This window comes from Neoarius graeffei, chromosome 20, assembly GCF_027579695.1.
Source record: "Neoarius graeffei isolate fNeoGra1 chromosome 20, fNeoGra1.pri, whole genome shotgun sequence".
NCBI classification, from domain to species: Eukaryota; Metazoa; Chordata; class Actinopteri; order Siluriformes; family Ariidae; genus Neoarius; species Neoarius graeffei.
In genome coordinates this window covers 39,590,707-39,605,779 of record NC_083588.1, presented here as the reverse complement: position 1 = coordinate 39,605,779, position 15,073 = coordinate 39,590,707, and the positions used below count along the sequence as shown (strand labels likewise).

General features: G+C 39.3%; 1 protein-coding gene across 1 annotated transcript; it reads right to left on the bottom strand.

Moving 5' to 3' along the window:
• Positions 1 to 570: 570 nt before the first annotated feature.
• hs3st3b1a (heparan sulfate (glucosamine) 3-O-sulfotransferase 3B1a) lies at positions 571 to 14,104 on the bottom strand. Its single transcript, XM_060902606.1, has 2 exons — positions 13,375 to 14,104; positions 571 to 2,514 (listed from the first exon to the last, which is right to left on the bottom strand). The coding sequence occupies exons 1-2, from the start codon at positions 13,890 to 13,892 to the stop codon at positions 1,896 to 1,898; spliced, it is 1,137 nt and encodes a 378-aa protein (XP_060758589.1). The 5' UTR covers positions 13,893 to 14,104; the 3' UTR covers positions 571 to 1,895.
• Between the last annotated feature and the right edge of the window lie 969 nt (positions 14,105 to 15,073).

The following is a 15,073-nucleotide window of genomic DNA, read 5'->3' as shown; positions in this document are numbered from 1 at the left end:
CATAGAGTCAAACTGTCTTGTGATAAATTGAAACAGTTAATTAGAAGAAAATGCTGTAGCAGAAAACAGATTGCCCTTACTCTTTACAACATTTTCTTGAAAGATGACAAACCCACAATGGTTCCCTACAGTGGTTCCCTACGTGCCACATATTATACGCAGCTCAGTGGGCTTAGTTGTACTTATGCTCATTAACTGGATGATTTCATGGAATACATGATGGAACCCCACTGTAGTCACATATAGTACTCACTTTCAGCCTCACAGAAACCCATTCTCAACGGTAGAGTCATGCTAGAGTAATACATCTGCTTCAGTCCAAAACTACAACACAGGACAGAAGTGTTTACTTTTTGCCAGAGTACCCTGGCTGTTAACGACATGAAAGAAAACAAGTGGACGAAACAAAGCATTTTGGTAAAATAGATTTATTTTATCATTGTAGAAGAATACTGTAGCATAAAGTATTCATAATCTCAATCTCCTGACAGAATTTTATTTTAAACTTGGAAAAAAAAAACAATTTGAAGACCACAATAAATAGAGTATTTGATTTGAACAGCTTACTCAGGAAAGCCAAAAGAAGAGAAGATGTAATATATTTAATAGGGTTGAATAAAACTCAACCAACATTACATAAATGTTCAGAAAATATTTGTCCAAAGAAACTGGTTTTCCTTTTTGTTGCGGTGCTTGAAAATATAACTTATGGCTTACATTGAGCAAATCCTTTCCATGTTGTAGATATTCAAGTCTCTGTTAACATAAACTATTGAAAATACAGTGTGTTATGAAATAGCAAGATCAATGTGACATTTTTCTTTTTCTCCAGAGAATTTAAACCATGCCCTCTGATAGCTTTGACTCAAACCATTTATGTTTGTGACAAACATGGCTTAATCAGCATTTCCGTTTATTTATTCATTTTGTTTAGTTCCAGAGTCCATTTCTGAGGTCATCCAAATAGGTCCGATGGTCCAGCTCTGCTCTGCTGAAGAATTTGGGAGTATTTGTCCTCCCTATCCTGTTCAACAAAATACCAAGGACATGACACTACAACCTCCCCTCCCATGTAAGAAAAATTTGATTATGGTATGGAGAGGTTTGTTAACTCCCTACTCAAAATGGCTGCACATTTTGGCAACATTAGACCTAGTTTAAATTCTCAATGGTTCCCAGGCTTCAGATAGAATTGTTCACTTATAAAAGTATCATTATAAAAATTATATTTCATATACACATTAACCACTGTTGCCAAATAAAGTCCGTTCCAATATTATTATGAAATCCTTCCAGGGTTTAATCAATATAATGACTGACTGATTTTTTTTTTTTATTCTTAGAGCTTTGGTCTGTCCCATTTTTTTCTTCATAATTGATGTTGTGTATCATTTAGTGTATTGATCAACCTGAACTTCTCGTGGATCAGCTGGCACCCAAAACTGACCCATCCTAAAAGACCCTTTCTCTGAGATTAATCAAATGATGAGAAAGGATTATGAGATAATGGTCTCCTGGAAAAATTTGATTAGGGTCTGGATGGCTTCTAAGGATAAGAATTGTATGGGCACTGAAAGAGATGCTATTGCTTGATGGATGGATTGAAGGAAAAGAACATTTTCTCTGCGCAAGACTGGCTCACTGTTTACCCGTTACTAATTTCATTGTGCTTTTGTCTTCCTTTTGGGGATGTTTCTCCTCATTTGAATCCCTATTGGTCATTCACTACAAAGTTCCCAATTTGGTAATGCAATTACTCAAACCTATTAAATAATAAGCTCACCAATTTCCATAAAAATGGAATGACTGCAATAAATTATCATAAAATAGACTTCTGTTCTTTTTACACAAATAAAATCTTTTACAAAGTGTGTGGTTTTTTTTTTTGCCATTTATCAATCCCAGCCAAAATCTTGCCCAGTCATGAGGTAAAATTTTTTGTTAAATGGCTTGTAGAAGTCTTGCAGTTGACGCACAACAGTAGGATGGATGTTTGGGTGGGTGCGTCCTTTGGTTTTGCCTAGGCAGTGGGGCTTGCTCTTGCTTGCTGGCTTCTTCAGGCATGGGAAGCCCTTGGCTGGGTTGAAGTGGAAGTGGTTCTCTGTGACCAACCTCCTCAAGTGCAGGAAGTCCTGCACACGTGCCATCTCACCAGCTGGGTCAGTGATTAGCCGCTCACCACTCACAAACAAGATCTGACTGAGCGGGAAGAACTGCAGCCAGTGCTTCAGGTGCCGGGCATACATACCAATCTGCAAGGCACTCCATGTGGCATCAATCACGCCTGCTGTTGCATTCTTGAAGGTCAGGCTCTCAAAGGAGGGTATGTCTGGTTTCTTGGAACGTGTTTGAGTATAATCTGAGATGGCTCGTGTAACTGGGTCCCGCACGACCACGATCAGCTTAGTGTCCTTCGACATGGCGTAGATGCGGCCTGGGACCTCCTTGGTCACAAAGTAGCTAGGGGTCTTTTCCATGGTAATTTGGCCCTCTATAGTCTTAGGCATCAGCTCTCTAGAAGACAAGACAATGGTGTTAGCAACTGAAGATGAATGCTGGAAATATCAACAGGAGTATTCTGCCTATCAACATTCTTCTGTCTCTGCCTCTAAGCTACTTGCTGTATCAGCAACAAGATGTAGTAGGTTAATCCTGCTTAGACCCTAAGGCAGTATCATTTGGAAATGAGTTTTTATGATCCACAACTTACTGCCAGTTAGAGAAAGCGAAGGCTCTATAAAGAACTGACAGCACACTGAACTGTGGGTTGAGATTTAGCAGAGGCAAAAACCTTCAGCATGTGTACTGTCTCATGTGGTACCCAGCGTGGTGATGATACACCTCATTACTGGAGTTATATTTAGGCACAGAAGGAAAAAAAACAAGTGTCCCCTTATGTTCATGTTAATTTAACTTGTATCCTTTGGGTAATTTTCATTAATGACATCATTGCTAAGTCTCCACATTTAAAAAAAAAATAGGTACCCTATGGGTACGTGTGGCTACTGCTTATAAATAAAATTGTTTTCTGATCCCATGTCCATACAGTAAATATAGCATATATATTTACTCTATGAGGCAGTAGCCACAAAAATGAAGTGTAATCCAAAAATGAACAATTTAAAAATCACACAAGTAAAATATACCAAGTGTCTGTACTTTATAATATTATATTCTTACCGCTTACAGTTTTCGAAACTGAAACCTCCGAACTAAGGCTGACATACACACACTGTCGCCATGACCGAAACTCTTATTTTCCGGAAAAGGCCCGGCGCTAGAGCTCAGTGGTCTCAATACTCTTTTCGACAACTTCCTGTAACAACTCGGAAGTGCGTCACATCTACATCACACACGGGACCACTGGCTGAAGAAGGCGAGGAAAGGGGGACAACCTGGAGTATATTTTAAAATAGGAACACACTTCCCCTCGGTAATAAGCGTAAACATGTCTGAAAACTATTTCTTTAGTATAATCCATTTATTTCAAATGGTGAACCGAATTGTATACACTCACTGGTCGTTTTAATAGGAACACTTGTATGCGCATGCGCAGTGTGCTATTGTTACACTCATTCTTACATTCTTACAACACAATGACATAGTGGCTACAGCTTCTATATGAGGCAGTAGCCACAAAAAAAAAAAAAGAGCTCACTGCCTCACTGACAATATCCATGATACTGACCTTTTTTTTTGACCAGTAAATGTGCTATGGGTGTTTATAAGGTGATTTTTAAAAATGCATAATAAATATCTTACAAACATTCAGAGCGATTAACTAAATTACAGTTTCAACAGCTAGCTCAAATATTGCAAGATAAAAATGTAGATTGGCAGCAACGACCAAGTGGCCCTTTGAGATAAATGCAGGATACAGAATTTCATTAAATGGAATCTCGTGCATATCTGAGCCAGTGTAATAGTTATTCCCTTGCTGGCTCAGTCAGCAAGGTCAGACTGGTCCTATAATTGGAAAACTAGCCCTTTAACTTTAGCCTGCATTCAGGGAATGGCTGATACAGGCCCAGTGGGATTTAGGAAGAGCTGGGTGCTTTCCAGCATAAGGCAGCTCTATGTGGCTAATGTGGTCGCAGAGAACTCCTGAGACAGACAAGGAGTGTGAGAACAACAGACATCACACCTGGGTAATATGATAATAAATTGGGACATGTTACCATCATGACACACGTCTGAATAATGTGGGTATTGTCAGATGTCAGTGTTTTTATACTTAAACCTGTTACTCCCTGTAAGAAGTAATTTATTAGAATTTAAAATATATGTTTTGTATTATTTGTACCAATTTCCCTCCATGTCCTCTTTAAATATTTTAGAGGAAAGGAAATATACAATGTAAAATCAGCAAGTGCTTTATTTGAATGCATATTTCAGGGTTTTGATAAAATATTGCCTCTTGGGTTAAGACAAATGTAGAGATGCCTGTACCAAAACAGTCAATGTGGCATTTACAAATGATATTTCCAGGCATCACCAGTTGGCAGCAGTACCAATTTAAAAAAAAAAAAAATTAAGAGATGATATCTTACCATTTAATGGGACATGGAGGAATGGTGGACAGGAGGAGAGAGAAGCGGAAAGATTACATTATATCACAAGGAGTCTAGGGAAGGGAGGTAAGTGCACCAGGATGACTTGCACTGAGTAGTCCTCCTTAATCGACTACCACATTAAACACAGCATGGTGTATATTCCTATGTAATCATCTGAACCACTCCGCTCACACTCTCCCTATCTATCTCTCCTTCTCTCAAAATCTCTCTAGACCATTATCATTATCACAGAGTCTGAAAAAAATCACCAAGCTAATGAGAGAGGGGCATGGGGGAGAAGAGGCAGCAAATCAGTATCACTGCAATTATCCTTCCCATCTCTTGGATACACAGCCAGTGTGCCGGGGGCTGTTTCCGTCAGCCCAAGGGACTCAGAAACTTACTACAGATCCAAATTTACACTTAGGCCCCAAGCAAAACAAACATGGATTAGAGCTATGAGAATAACAGACACTTAAAAGACCAAATGTGATTCTCTTATGAAGATTTGTTCAACTTAGTCAGCAATGATGTAGATGTAGAACCTTCTCTCCTGATGCATAAAGATATTAAGCTATGTCTAGCATTTTGTTTAGTTCAATAAAAAAATATGGTACTATAGCCCTTAGTTAAATACAAATTAAATATGCTCTAATCAGTTGGTTGTTTGATTCACATGCTAAATGCTAGGCTTTGTATTAGCTTAGTAAAGCAGATTAGCAAAGCAAGCTATATATACTCGCGATGTACACTCACCAGAGGCACCAACAATCTGTGCTACTTCCTAAGAGGCTTTATTTTTCTTCATAATACCTATATAAATTTAATAAAAGGTCATAAAAATAATTAAATTGTGAATAGCAAAATGAAAGACTGGTCCAAGGAATCATTCAATTATATTGTTTGACCATGTTGTACCTAATTTGCATAGCATTTAGAAAATCTTCATTCAAGTTCAATGCTGCTTGTCTTGCTGTAGATTTGTCACATGCCAGTATGAACTAAGGTTAACACTCACCCTCACTTTCACATAGGATATAAATCTATAGTGTGCATAGTTGTTGGAGTTGTGTTGTGTCTTGAGTGCAGGTGAGGTATGTCTGCAGATCTGGATCCTGGAAAGCGAGCGTTTGAAGCGCCGTCTCTAAAACCCGTGTTTACATTAGCTGCTATCAGGTCATGTGTTCAAAGGCTGAAGTGGGAGTCTTTAAGTGTGCTGAGTGTTTGGTGGTGTGAGGTTCACTCAGAATGCTCTAATGAGATGGTGAGTGGGTGGCAGAAGTGGCAAAACACTAATTTGCACCAGAATACAGGTCTTCTCTGGGTAGTTATTATGCTAGCAGAAATCCATGCTAGTGATGCATAGTTCAAGGGAGGCTTTCTGTCCTTGAATACATTAAGTAGCCCTTTCAAGATGTTGCTTTAAAGTAAAATGTAACCTGGTTGAGACACAATGTAGTGGCGGTGCATGAAAAGATGTGTGTGTGTGTGTGTGTGTAATTGGAAGGAATTCCTTTGAGAACATCCTTCTTTGTTAAACCACACAAGAGGTGGCATGATGTGGAGGTATGTAGCCACTTCAAATAATCTGACAGTTTCTTCAGGACATGTTCCAGACCTGAATCAAAAACAATATACAATGGTGAGAGCTGCTTATATGTCTACAATATGTCACCTTGTCACTTGTGTGTAGCTAGTCATTGCATTTTCCTACTCCCACCTTAAGAAAAACCTTCTGTATTCAATGACAACACAGCATTTTTCCCAAATTGTGCTGAAAATATAATTGCAATTTCAAGGCAGAAGCCCTCAGCTGTCTCTGCTATAAAAAGGGAAAGAATGAGAGTTGTCCAACCACCAACATAAGCACACTATTGATATTTCCACCAGATTATGTTGTTTTATATATATATATATATATATATATATATATATATATATATATATATATATATATATATATATATTTTTTTTTTTTTTTTTTTTTGTGTGTGTGTGTGTGTGTGTGTGTGTGTGTGTGTGAATATCTAAACCTACTTGTGGAACACTCTCAAAATATATTTTGTGAAATGTAATAGAACAGGGGGTGTCAAACACATGGCTCATGGGCTTGGACCAGCTTATTAAAGATTCGAATCCAGATCATCAACAGGAATTTAGAATCTGTGTTTTCAATTAAAATTGTCTTGTAGACCGTAAATTACAAGAAAGATTAAAAAAGAGCTCGTCTCTGTTATTCCACTACCAAATAAAACAGAGCAATAAACCCTGGGCCATAAACTCAGCTACTGACAAAATGTGCTAATGATGTGTAATTCTTCACTAGAACTAAATTTATTGGTTTCACAGAAATGGGGTGGATATTTATACACTCACAACTTGTAAATTATTTTGCAAACTATATAGATCTTTCCCATAATGCAAGAACACACCTTTAAGATAAATGCTGATAAAGGAACACCATTGTCAATGTGTTATTATTCTGCGAAACTGGTCCGGGCAACTTGAAACTGAATTAAGTGTAATGTGGCCTGTTATCTAAAACGAGTACAAAACTATTGGAACAAGACATACACAGAATACTTTAATAGCAACGGTCTTTGAAAAAAAAATACTAATTTTGGGTTAAACTGTGCAGTCAGTCTTAGGAAAAGCCTTAGGTGTAAATTCCTGGTTGAAGATCTGGCAACATGTTTTTCAAGTCAAAACAGATCCTAAAAACCTGCTATTTCTTTATATGTATATGATATGTATATTGCATTGTCATTATATTTTGTTATTTTTACTAGACAGGAACAATTCCACATTCCCCACATATCTATAGAAGCAAATGATTTCATATCCAAAGGAAATCTTTATATCACTACATACATTTTATATATAAAAGAGGGACAATTTTATATATAAAATTTTCCCCTGAAATTTAAGCAACATAATAATTGTCCCTCTTAAGCTTTCCAAAGACTAACCATGATTAACAGATCAGATATTTAAAAATTCAACCTCTTGCTGGGATTAAATTGCATCTTCACAATCCACACAGAACTGGCTTTTATACTACCAAACAAAAGCTCTCACAAAACTTTTAAAATATTAGGCGGAACATTGGAAAGTAGTTTAACAGAGAAACACTAGATGACAGATGAAATACTATCTGCTACTTTTCACCATTGGAGGTTTGAATAACTGAATCAATTATACAGAATTTCAAGTTAAATATGTTCATATTTTTTATTCATTATTATGATATATTAAATTCCCTGACAACAGTCTGGCAGGCCATGTGAATCATGGATAAGGGCCACATTTGGTCTGTGGGCTGCCTGTTCAATAGGCCTGCTGCAGAGAGTGCAGCGAACACTTTATCTGTAAATCCAATCTGGACAACTCTAACCTTACTCAGCAGAGGAGTAAAATTTTCTCCATAAATATGTGAGAGAATGAGGAAAGTTCCACAGGTCCACCGCTCTCTAGGATTTGGAACTTCCTCCTGGGCCAAATGTTACAGAGCCTTTTTTGTTCAACTGAGAGTTCATGTTGTGTTCATCAAAAAAAAAAAACACTTTCACCCTCCTGAGCACATCTGCATACAAAGTGAAGGAAGAAACAATGCAATTCACTCTAATTGCATGCTCTCTCTCGCCAGGGTTAATGCAGACCTCAGGGGCTCTGCCGCCTCCTTTTCACAGCCCGGCTGCCTCTGCTGAGTTCTCAATAGACTCGCTCTCAGTTTACTGCAAGCATCTGCTGCACTCTCACACACACTTAGTGCTGCTTGTTTTAATACACTCCCCAGAAAATGTGAACAGAAAATGGACAGCATTCAAATAGGCTGTGATTATTTAATATTATGGCACTTCTTAATGACTGAACACTACAGTGAAACAGAGCACACCAATACATCCATATCTAGAATCAAAAATAAGTAATTAGTGCATTGTTGACTCTTAAAAAATTATGAAAGGGCATGAATGTCACATCTATTGCTGAAAACCCTGCTGTGCCCAAACATTTCTGCAGAAACACATGGCTGTCTTCACCATGTTCCTCCAACAGTGCAAGTCTAGCTGAAAGCCTCCACAGGAGGCACTGGCTCCTGACCACATGCGCCTTTCTCCAGAATTCTGTCTAAGAACTATTCAATGGGGCTTGCTGGATAAAGGCAGCCATCAGCCTCTCTGGCTCGTCCGAGTGCAACCAGTGGGACAACACCCTTCATTCCTGCACAGAAAAAGCTCAACAGGAGAGCAAGTCATCTTTTCCTCAACTTCTTAAACATTTATGGTTGCATGCAACAGCACTGACTATAGTTCTTCCAAAACGCGAGGTGTTATTACAGTTCACAGGGTCATATAGGAGTTACGAGTGGCGTAGACTAACAATGAAAGCTGTGCTCCGAGCAGTCATTAGGGAGCTTTTATTGTGCGAGTACTGGTGGAGGTCAGGCAGCAGTGCATGGCCCTGACTAGGCTTCCTCATGCAGAGATGTTTTAATTAGACAGCACTGTTGGCTTAGGGAATGGGGCAGTCATTAGAGCAGTGATCATGCTGCTGCCCTGAACTTTCGAGACATTCAATCCAGATCACAGCAGCAGCATCAAAACATAAAAGTGTACAAAGTATTTATTTTTTCATTACAGCTGTTTTCTTCACATGACTTAGAGTTACACACAGTATAGTTGATGGGTTTTTGCTTAACACAGCAGTTCTTGTCTCTTTGATGGGGTACACAGGACAGATAGAAAGAATCCAGCTGTGTTTTCCCCTAAAAATAGTCTAATATTCAGCGCCTGCCAAGAGCAAAGTGATCACTTTTTTTCTCTCATCGCATATAATGACCATTCAAGCGCGTAAAAACTGTGAATCAATATATACATAAGGAAACGATTAACAGTTGACCATAGCCTCATTCTGATTCAGACTACTAGTGAATATGAAACCACGTACTTAGTGGACCGTTGTGTTTTAATGTCCTTCAACCATAAATTGTTAAATCTCTGCACACTAACCACAGGCTGTTAGGCTTCATGAGGGATTTGAAAATCTGGTGCTTGGTTTGTATCTCGTTTGTCATAAGATGGATGGACATCTGACACACATCTGTGTTGCAATGAAAATTCCATGCCTCATTTTATCAAGAGTCAGTAAATATACCAGGCTTCCACATGATATGATACAATTTCAATTCATACGGCAACACTTACCGTCGACTCTGCTATGATACAATACGATTTAGTAGCATCCAATCCATATGTGACCAGTTTTGTTCAGAATTTGGAGTAGGCCTACTATTCACAAAGGATGATGATGTAGAGAAGAGTTATTTTAAAAGTAGCAGTTACGGGCAAATCATCTTGTTAGACTATTAACTCATTTACACATCAGTTTAAAAAATCTATAATCTGTTACACACCAGTTGCTGGTCCTTTTTAGATAACAGTTCGTTTATAAGCAGGTATAATTGAGAATAATCCATTTATGATTATTTCATTGAGTCATTTCAATTGTTGCCTTTTAACCCTTTGATGAAAAACATATGCACACCCCTTCTAATGCACAACATGGGTCAAAAATGACCTGCATTCATTTTCCAGGTTATTTCATGCTGAGTTTTTCTTTGCTCTATCTTTTGAAATCAATTTATTTTATGACTGAATATTCCAAGTATTCTTTAAATATCTTGTTTTTAATTACCACAAATCATTAATTTAATTTTTTCTTTCCTACTTTATGAACAAAAATACTTTTTATATTACTACACATGGGTCATCCAAGTGTGATTTAAGATTAAATGTCTTAATACTATAATAATAATAATAATTTGTTTCAAGTAATTACTTTAGCAGTGAATGGGGCCAGTTATTTATTTATTAACTATGTAGTTAGCTCAGCCAACTACAATAAAATTAGCTAACTAAAGTAGAATATGTCAACAGCTAGGTAGCTAATAGTAATTACTTGTAACTTTCTGACAAGTAATCTACTCACTCTCAAGGTAACCTAAACATAATCAATTTTTTTCTAAGGTAATGTTAGAACAGTTGAAAAACATTACTTACATGTATTAGATGGGCAAAGGGCGCTGTGCTGAGCTGTGAAATGTCTGACACAAGCACAATTCACAGTTCCCACTAAACGCTGTAGTAAATGCATGCGGGTCGTTTCTGACCCATGTGTGTAAACTTGATGTAGAATTACAAAAGCTGTGCTTGTTCATAACTTAAGAAAGGAAAAATAAAAATGATGATTTGTGCTAAACAAAAACAAGATATTTACTGCATATTTGGAAAAGTAAATGACAAAATGAACTTATTTCAAAAGTAAATCATAGAAACACTCAGCCATACATGAAATAACCTGGAAAATGAATGCAGGTCGTTTCTGACCCATGTTGTGCATTAGAAGGGTAGTGATACAAAAAGGGTTTTTATTCAAAAAGTAAGAAAGGAAAAAATAAAATAAGGATGTATGATGATCAAAAACAAGTTAATTGAGGAATACCTTGAATACTGAATGATGGAATTAATTTATTGCAAAGATATAGAGGATAAAAACTCAGCCGGGTCACTTTTGACCCATGTTTTGCATCAAAGGGTTAAATCACTGCATTGATCCAAACTGTCAGATCATTACACCCAGATCTCATGTCACTGCATGGCTTCATTAATGTCTAATAGACAAATAAAAGCTTTTATTCAAATAAATGTGCCCAGAAATGGAAAGTGAGGGTCAGACAAATATAAAGCGCCTAGTAGTGTTGAGCAAAAACAAGCGACCATATGTTACATCACACAGTCCATGTGTTTGCAAAGGCTGTGTTTGTTTTATGATTACAAAAGTTCAGTTTAGGTCTGATTCACTGTCACCAGACTTTGCTCTATGTTTTCTGAGAAGAGTCCATCCTGCACACAAAGTCGTGTGTGAATGACCCCGCTTCTCTTAAAAAAAAAGCAGTATTTCTTTCTCAGGCTGTCAAAGCAGGATTTCCTGTAAACCTGCCGCTGTTTTATATTTCAGTGTCTTTACCTGTACATGGTGTACTGACAAGACAAATGTGAATAACAAAGAAAGGAGTGAGTGTATAAATATACACACAGTTATCCCATAAACCATAATCGCCCTAGCACAAAAGGATAATGAATCATGATGCTAGCAGTTTAAAGGTGAATCATTGTGCCTTTATGTCACGACATCCAAAACAATCTATCTCCAGCTCTAACTAGTAATTATACAGTACAGGACAGGACACACTTTAATGCATCATAACCTTAACATCATTGTACCTTTTCTGGGATGTCTTTTCACTGTTACAGAAATGCTGTTAAATATAAATAAATAAATAAATAAATAAATAGTTACCATATGCATCACAAATCCTATGGTAAATCCATCAACAACAATATTTAAGCCAAATTATTCTTTAATTAAACACTTTTTTAATTATTAAAGGAGTCTGTCTGTTATTTAATCCATTGGAATTAATTTGGAATAGAGGTTTTGTCAGCACAATGGCCATATGTCCACAGTCTTAAGTGCTTCATGAAATCCAAATTCAAGGGGACACTTCTTTAGGGCCAGTTATCATCATCATCATCATCATCATCATTATTATCATGGTGCTGACACAAAATTACAAATCGGTTTGCAATTAAAGTGTTGACAGACAAATAGTTTGTGATCACACTGTGCTCATTATTTCATAAACAGTTACACTCTCAGAAATAAAGGTAGGTGTCCCAAACTGTGCTGTTTCTCGTTGCTGGGGTGGTACTATCAAAGGTGCATGTTTTGGACCTTAATTATACATCTTTACCGAGGAAATGCAACTGGTGTTAGGGCTAGGGTTAAGGGTAGAGCTTTCCTTTGAGAGTTTTAAAGATCCATGTATGAAGGTCTAGTCTGATCTTAAATTAGCCTATATTTTAAGGTTTTCTAGTAGAATACTAAACATAAATAAATAAAGTAATTAATTAAAATAAAATAAAATAGAAATAAAGGGTGGCATCACCTCACAGCAAGAAGGTCCTGGGTTCGAGCCCAGCGGCCGACGAGGGCCTTTCTGTGTGGAGTTTGCAGGCTCTCCCTGTGTCTGCATGGGTTTCTTCCGGGTGCTCCGGTTTCCCCCAAAGACATGCGGGTTAGACTAATTGGTGGCTCTAAATTGACTGCAGGTGTGAGTGTGAGTGTGAATGGTTGTTTGTCTCTGTGTGTCAGCCCTGTGATGACCTGGCAACTTGTCCAGGGTGTACCCCGCCTCTCGCCCATAGTCAGCTGGGATAGGCTCCAGCTTGCCTGTGACCCTGTAGGACAGGATAAGCGACTAGAGATAATGAATGGATGGATGGATGGAAAATAAAATAAAAATAAAGGGTGGCACGGTGGTGTCACCTCACAGCAAGAAGGTCCTGCGTTCGAGCCCAGCGGCCGACAAGGGCCTTTCTGTGTGGAGTTTGCATGTTCTCCCCATGTCTGCATGGGTTTCTTCCGGGTGCTCTGGTTTCCCCTAAAGACATGCAGGTTAGGCTAATTGGTGGCTCTAAATTGACCGTAGGTGTGAATGTGAGTGTGAATGGTTGTCTGTGTCTCTGTGTCAGCCCTGTGATGACCTGGCGACTTGTCCAGGGTGTACCCCGCCTTTCACCCGTAGTCAGCTGGGATAGGCTCCAGCTTGCCTGAGACCCTGTAGAACAGGATAAAGCGGCTAGAGATGATGAGATGAGATGAGATGATGGTATCAACCAACGGACAAGGGAAAGTACAGTTTGGTACCTTTACTTCCTATAGTGTACAGTAGTAGTTTTGTTCAGGAAGTCACCCTCACCTGTACCACTCGAGTCCTTTATCGTAGTTCCGATCAAAGAAGTGCGGCTCTGCGCCCACAGCCCTGATGTCAGGGTGCACGCGCAGGAACTCGAGCAGCGCACGCGTGCCGCCCTTTTTCACCCCGATGATGATGGCCTGGGGCAGCTTCTTCACCTCCGTCCCATTGTCGGCACCTGTCGCTCCTGTCCCGTCCTCCACAGTCCTTAGCTCAGCCTTGCTCTCCTCCCACTCGTCTGCTCTGCTGTCCAGCTCATTCTCATTGTTTAACAAGTCCCTCGAGTGCGCTTTGGAGTAAGCGTCCCTTCCCGAGCTGATAAAGGAGTCCGCAGTCTCCGGCTTCGTCCACATCCCGTCCGAGTCCGCAGCGAACCTCGGCACCGAAGCGCAATAACCAACGCAGCAGTAAAGCATGTACGCCCAAAGAGTCAGCATGACGCACGCCACTACAAGTCTACTTTTTCCCGGGTGAAACGAAACGGCACACGAGGTCTGACAGAACAGCAAGCTATATTCCATAAGAGCGCCGCTTACGCGTCAGCGTCCCGTTACGCATGGTGCCAAACTTGGATCTCCCTCCCTAACCTCCACAGAAATCCTCAAGACATATACACATTACCTTAAGTTAGACTGCCTTCCCTGTTGAATGATGCTCAATTCATGACATTTTATTGCCAGAAAGGATTTGCAAGAAATAAAACTTGTGTGTGTGTGAGATGAAGTTCACTGCTTCCTCCACCGATAGTGAGCAATGAGTGTAGAGAGCGCCGGGCATCATAAGGGCTCAGTTCAAATAGGGAGGAGCTAACTCAGACTGACCAATCAGAGCCAAGAACCGGATACATTACAATTACATCATTCCAATTAACCTTAAGTCTTTTAGAAAATGAAGGGAAAAAACAGACTAATCTCCTAAAAAGAATCTAAACACGAATTATATTACTTAAAATCGACTTTATATTTAATAATAAGCCTTTATTTGGTGGTGGAGTGGTTGACGCCTGTGTGGAGTTTGCATGTTCTCCCAGTGTCCGCGTGGGTTTCCTCCGGGTGCACCGGTTTCCCCCACAGTCCAAAGACATGCAGGTTAGGTTAACTGGTGACTCTAAATTGACCGTGGGTGTGAATGTGAATGGTTGTCTGTGTCTATGTGTCAGCCCTGTGATGACCTGGCGACTTGTCCAGGGTGTACCCCGTAAGCTTTCACCCGTAGTCAGCTGGGATAGGCTCCAGCTTGCCTGCGACCCTGTAGAAGGATAAAGCGGCTAGAGATAATGAGATGAGATAATAATAATAAGCCTCTATTTGGTGATGGTGTGGTTGATGCCTCACAGCAAGAATGTCCTGGGTTCGAGCCGACAAGGGCCTTTCTGTGTGGAGTTTGCATGTTCTCCCCATGTCTGCATGGGTTTCCTCCGGGTGCTCCGGTTTCCCCCACAGTCCAAAGACATGCAGGTTAGGTTAACTGGTGACTCTAAATTGACCGTAGGTGTGAATGTGAGTGTGAATGGTTGTCTGTGTCTATGTGTCAGCCCTGTGATGACCTGGTGACTTGTCCAGGGTGTACCCCGCCTTTCGCCCATAGTCAGCTGGTATAGGCTCCAGCTTGCCTGCGACCCTGTAGAACAGGATAAAGCGGCTAGAGATAATTAGATGAGATGAGATGAGATGATAATAATAATAATAATAATAATAATAAT

Excerpts from the sequence above, each read along its gene's own strand:
- hs3st3b1a (XM_060902606.1), bottom strand. The coding sequence starts at position 13,892 with ATGGAATATAGCTTGCTGTTCTGTCAGACCTCGTGTGCCGTTTCGTTT. Across the intron at positions 2,515-13,374 it reads AAAGGACTCGAGTGGTACAG|AGAGCTGATGCCTAAGACTA; the intron begins GTGAGGGTGACT and ends CTTGTCTTCTAG.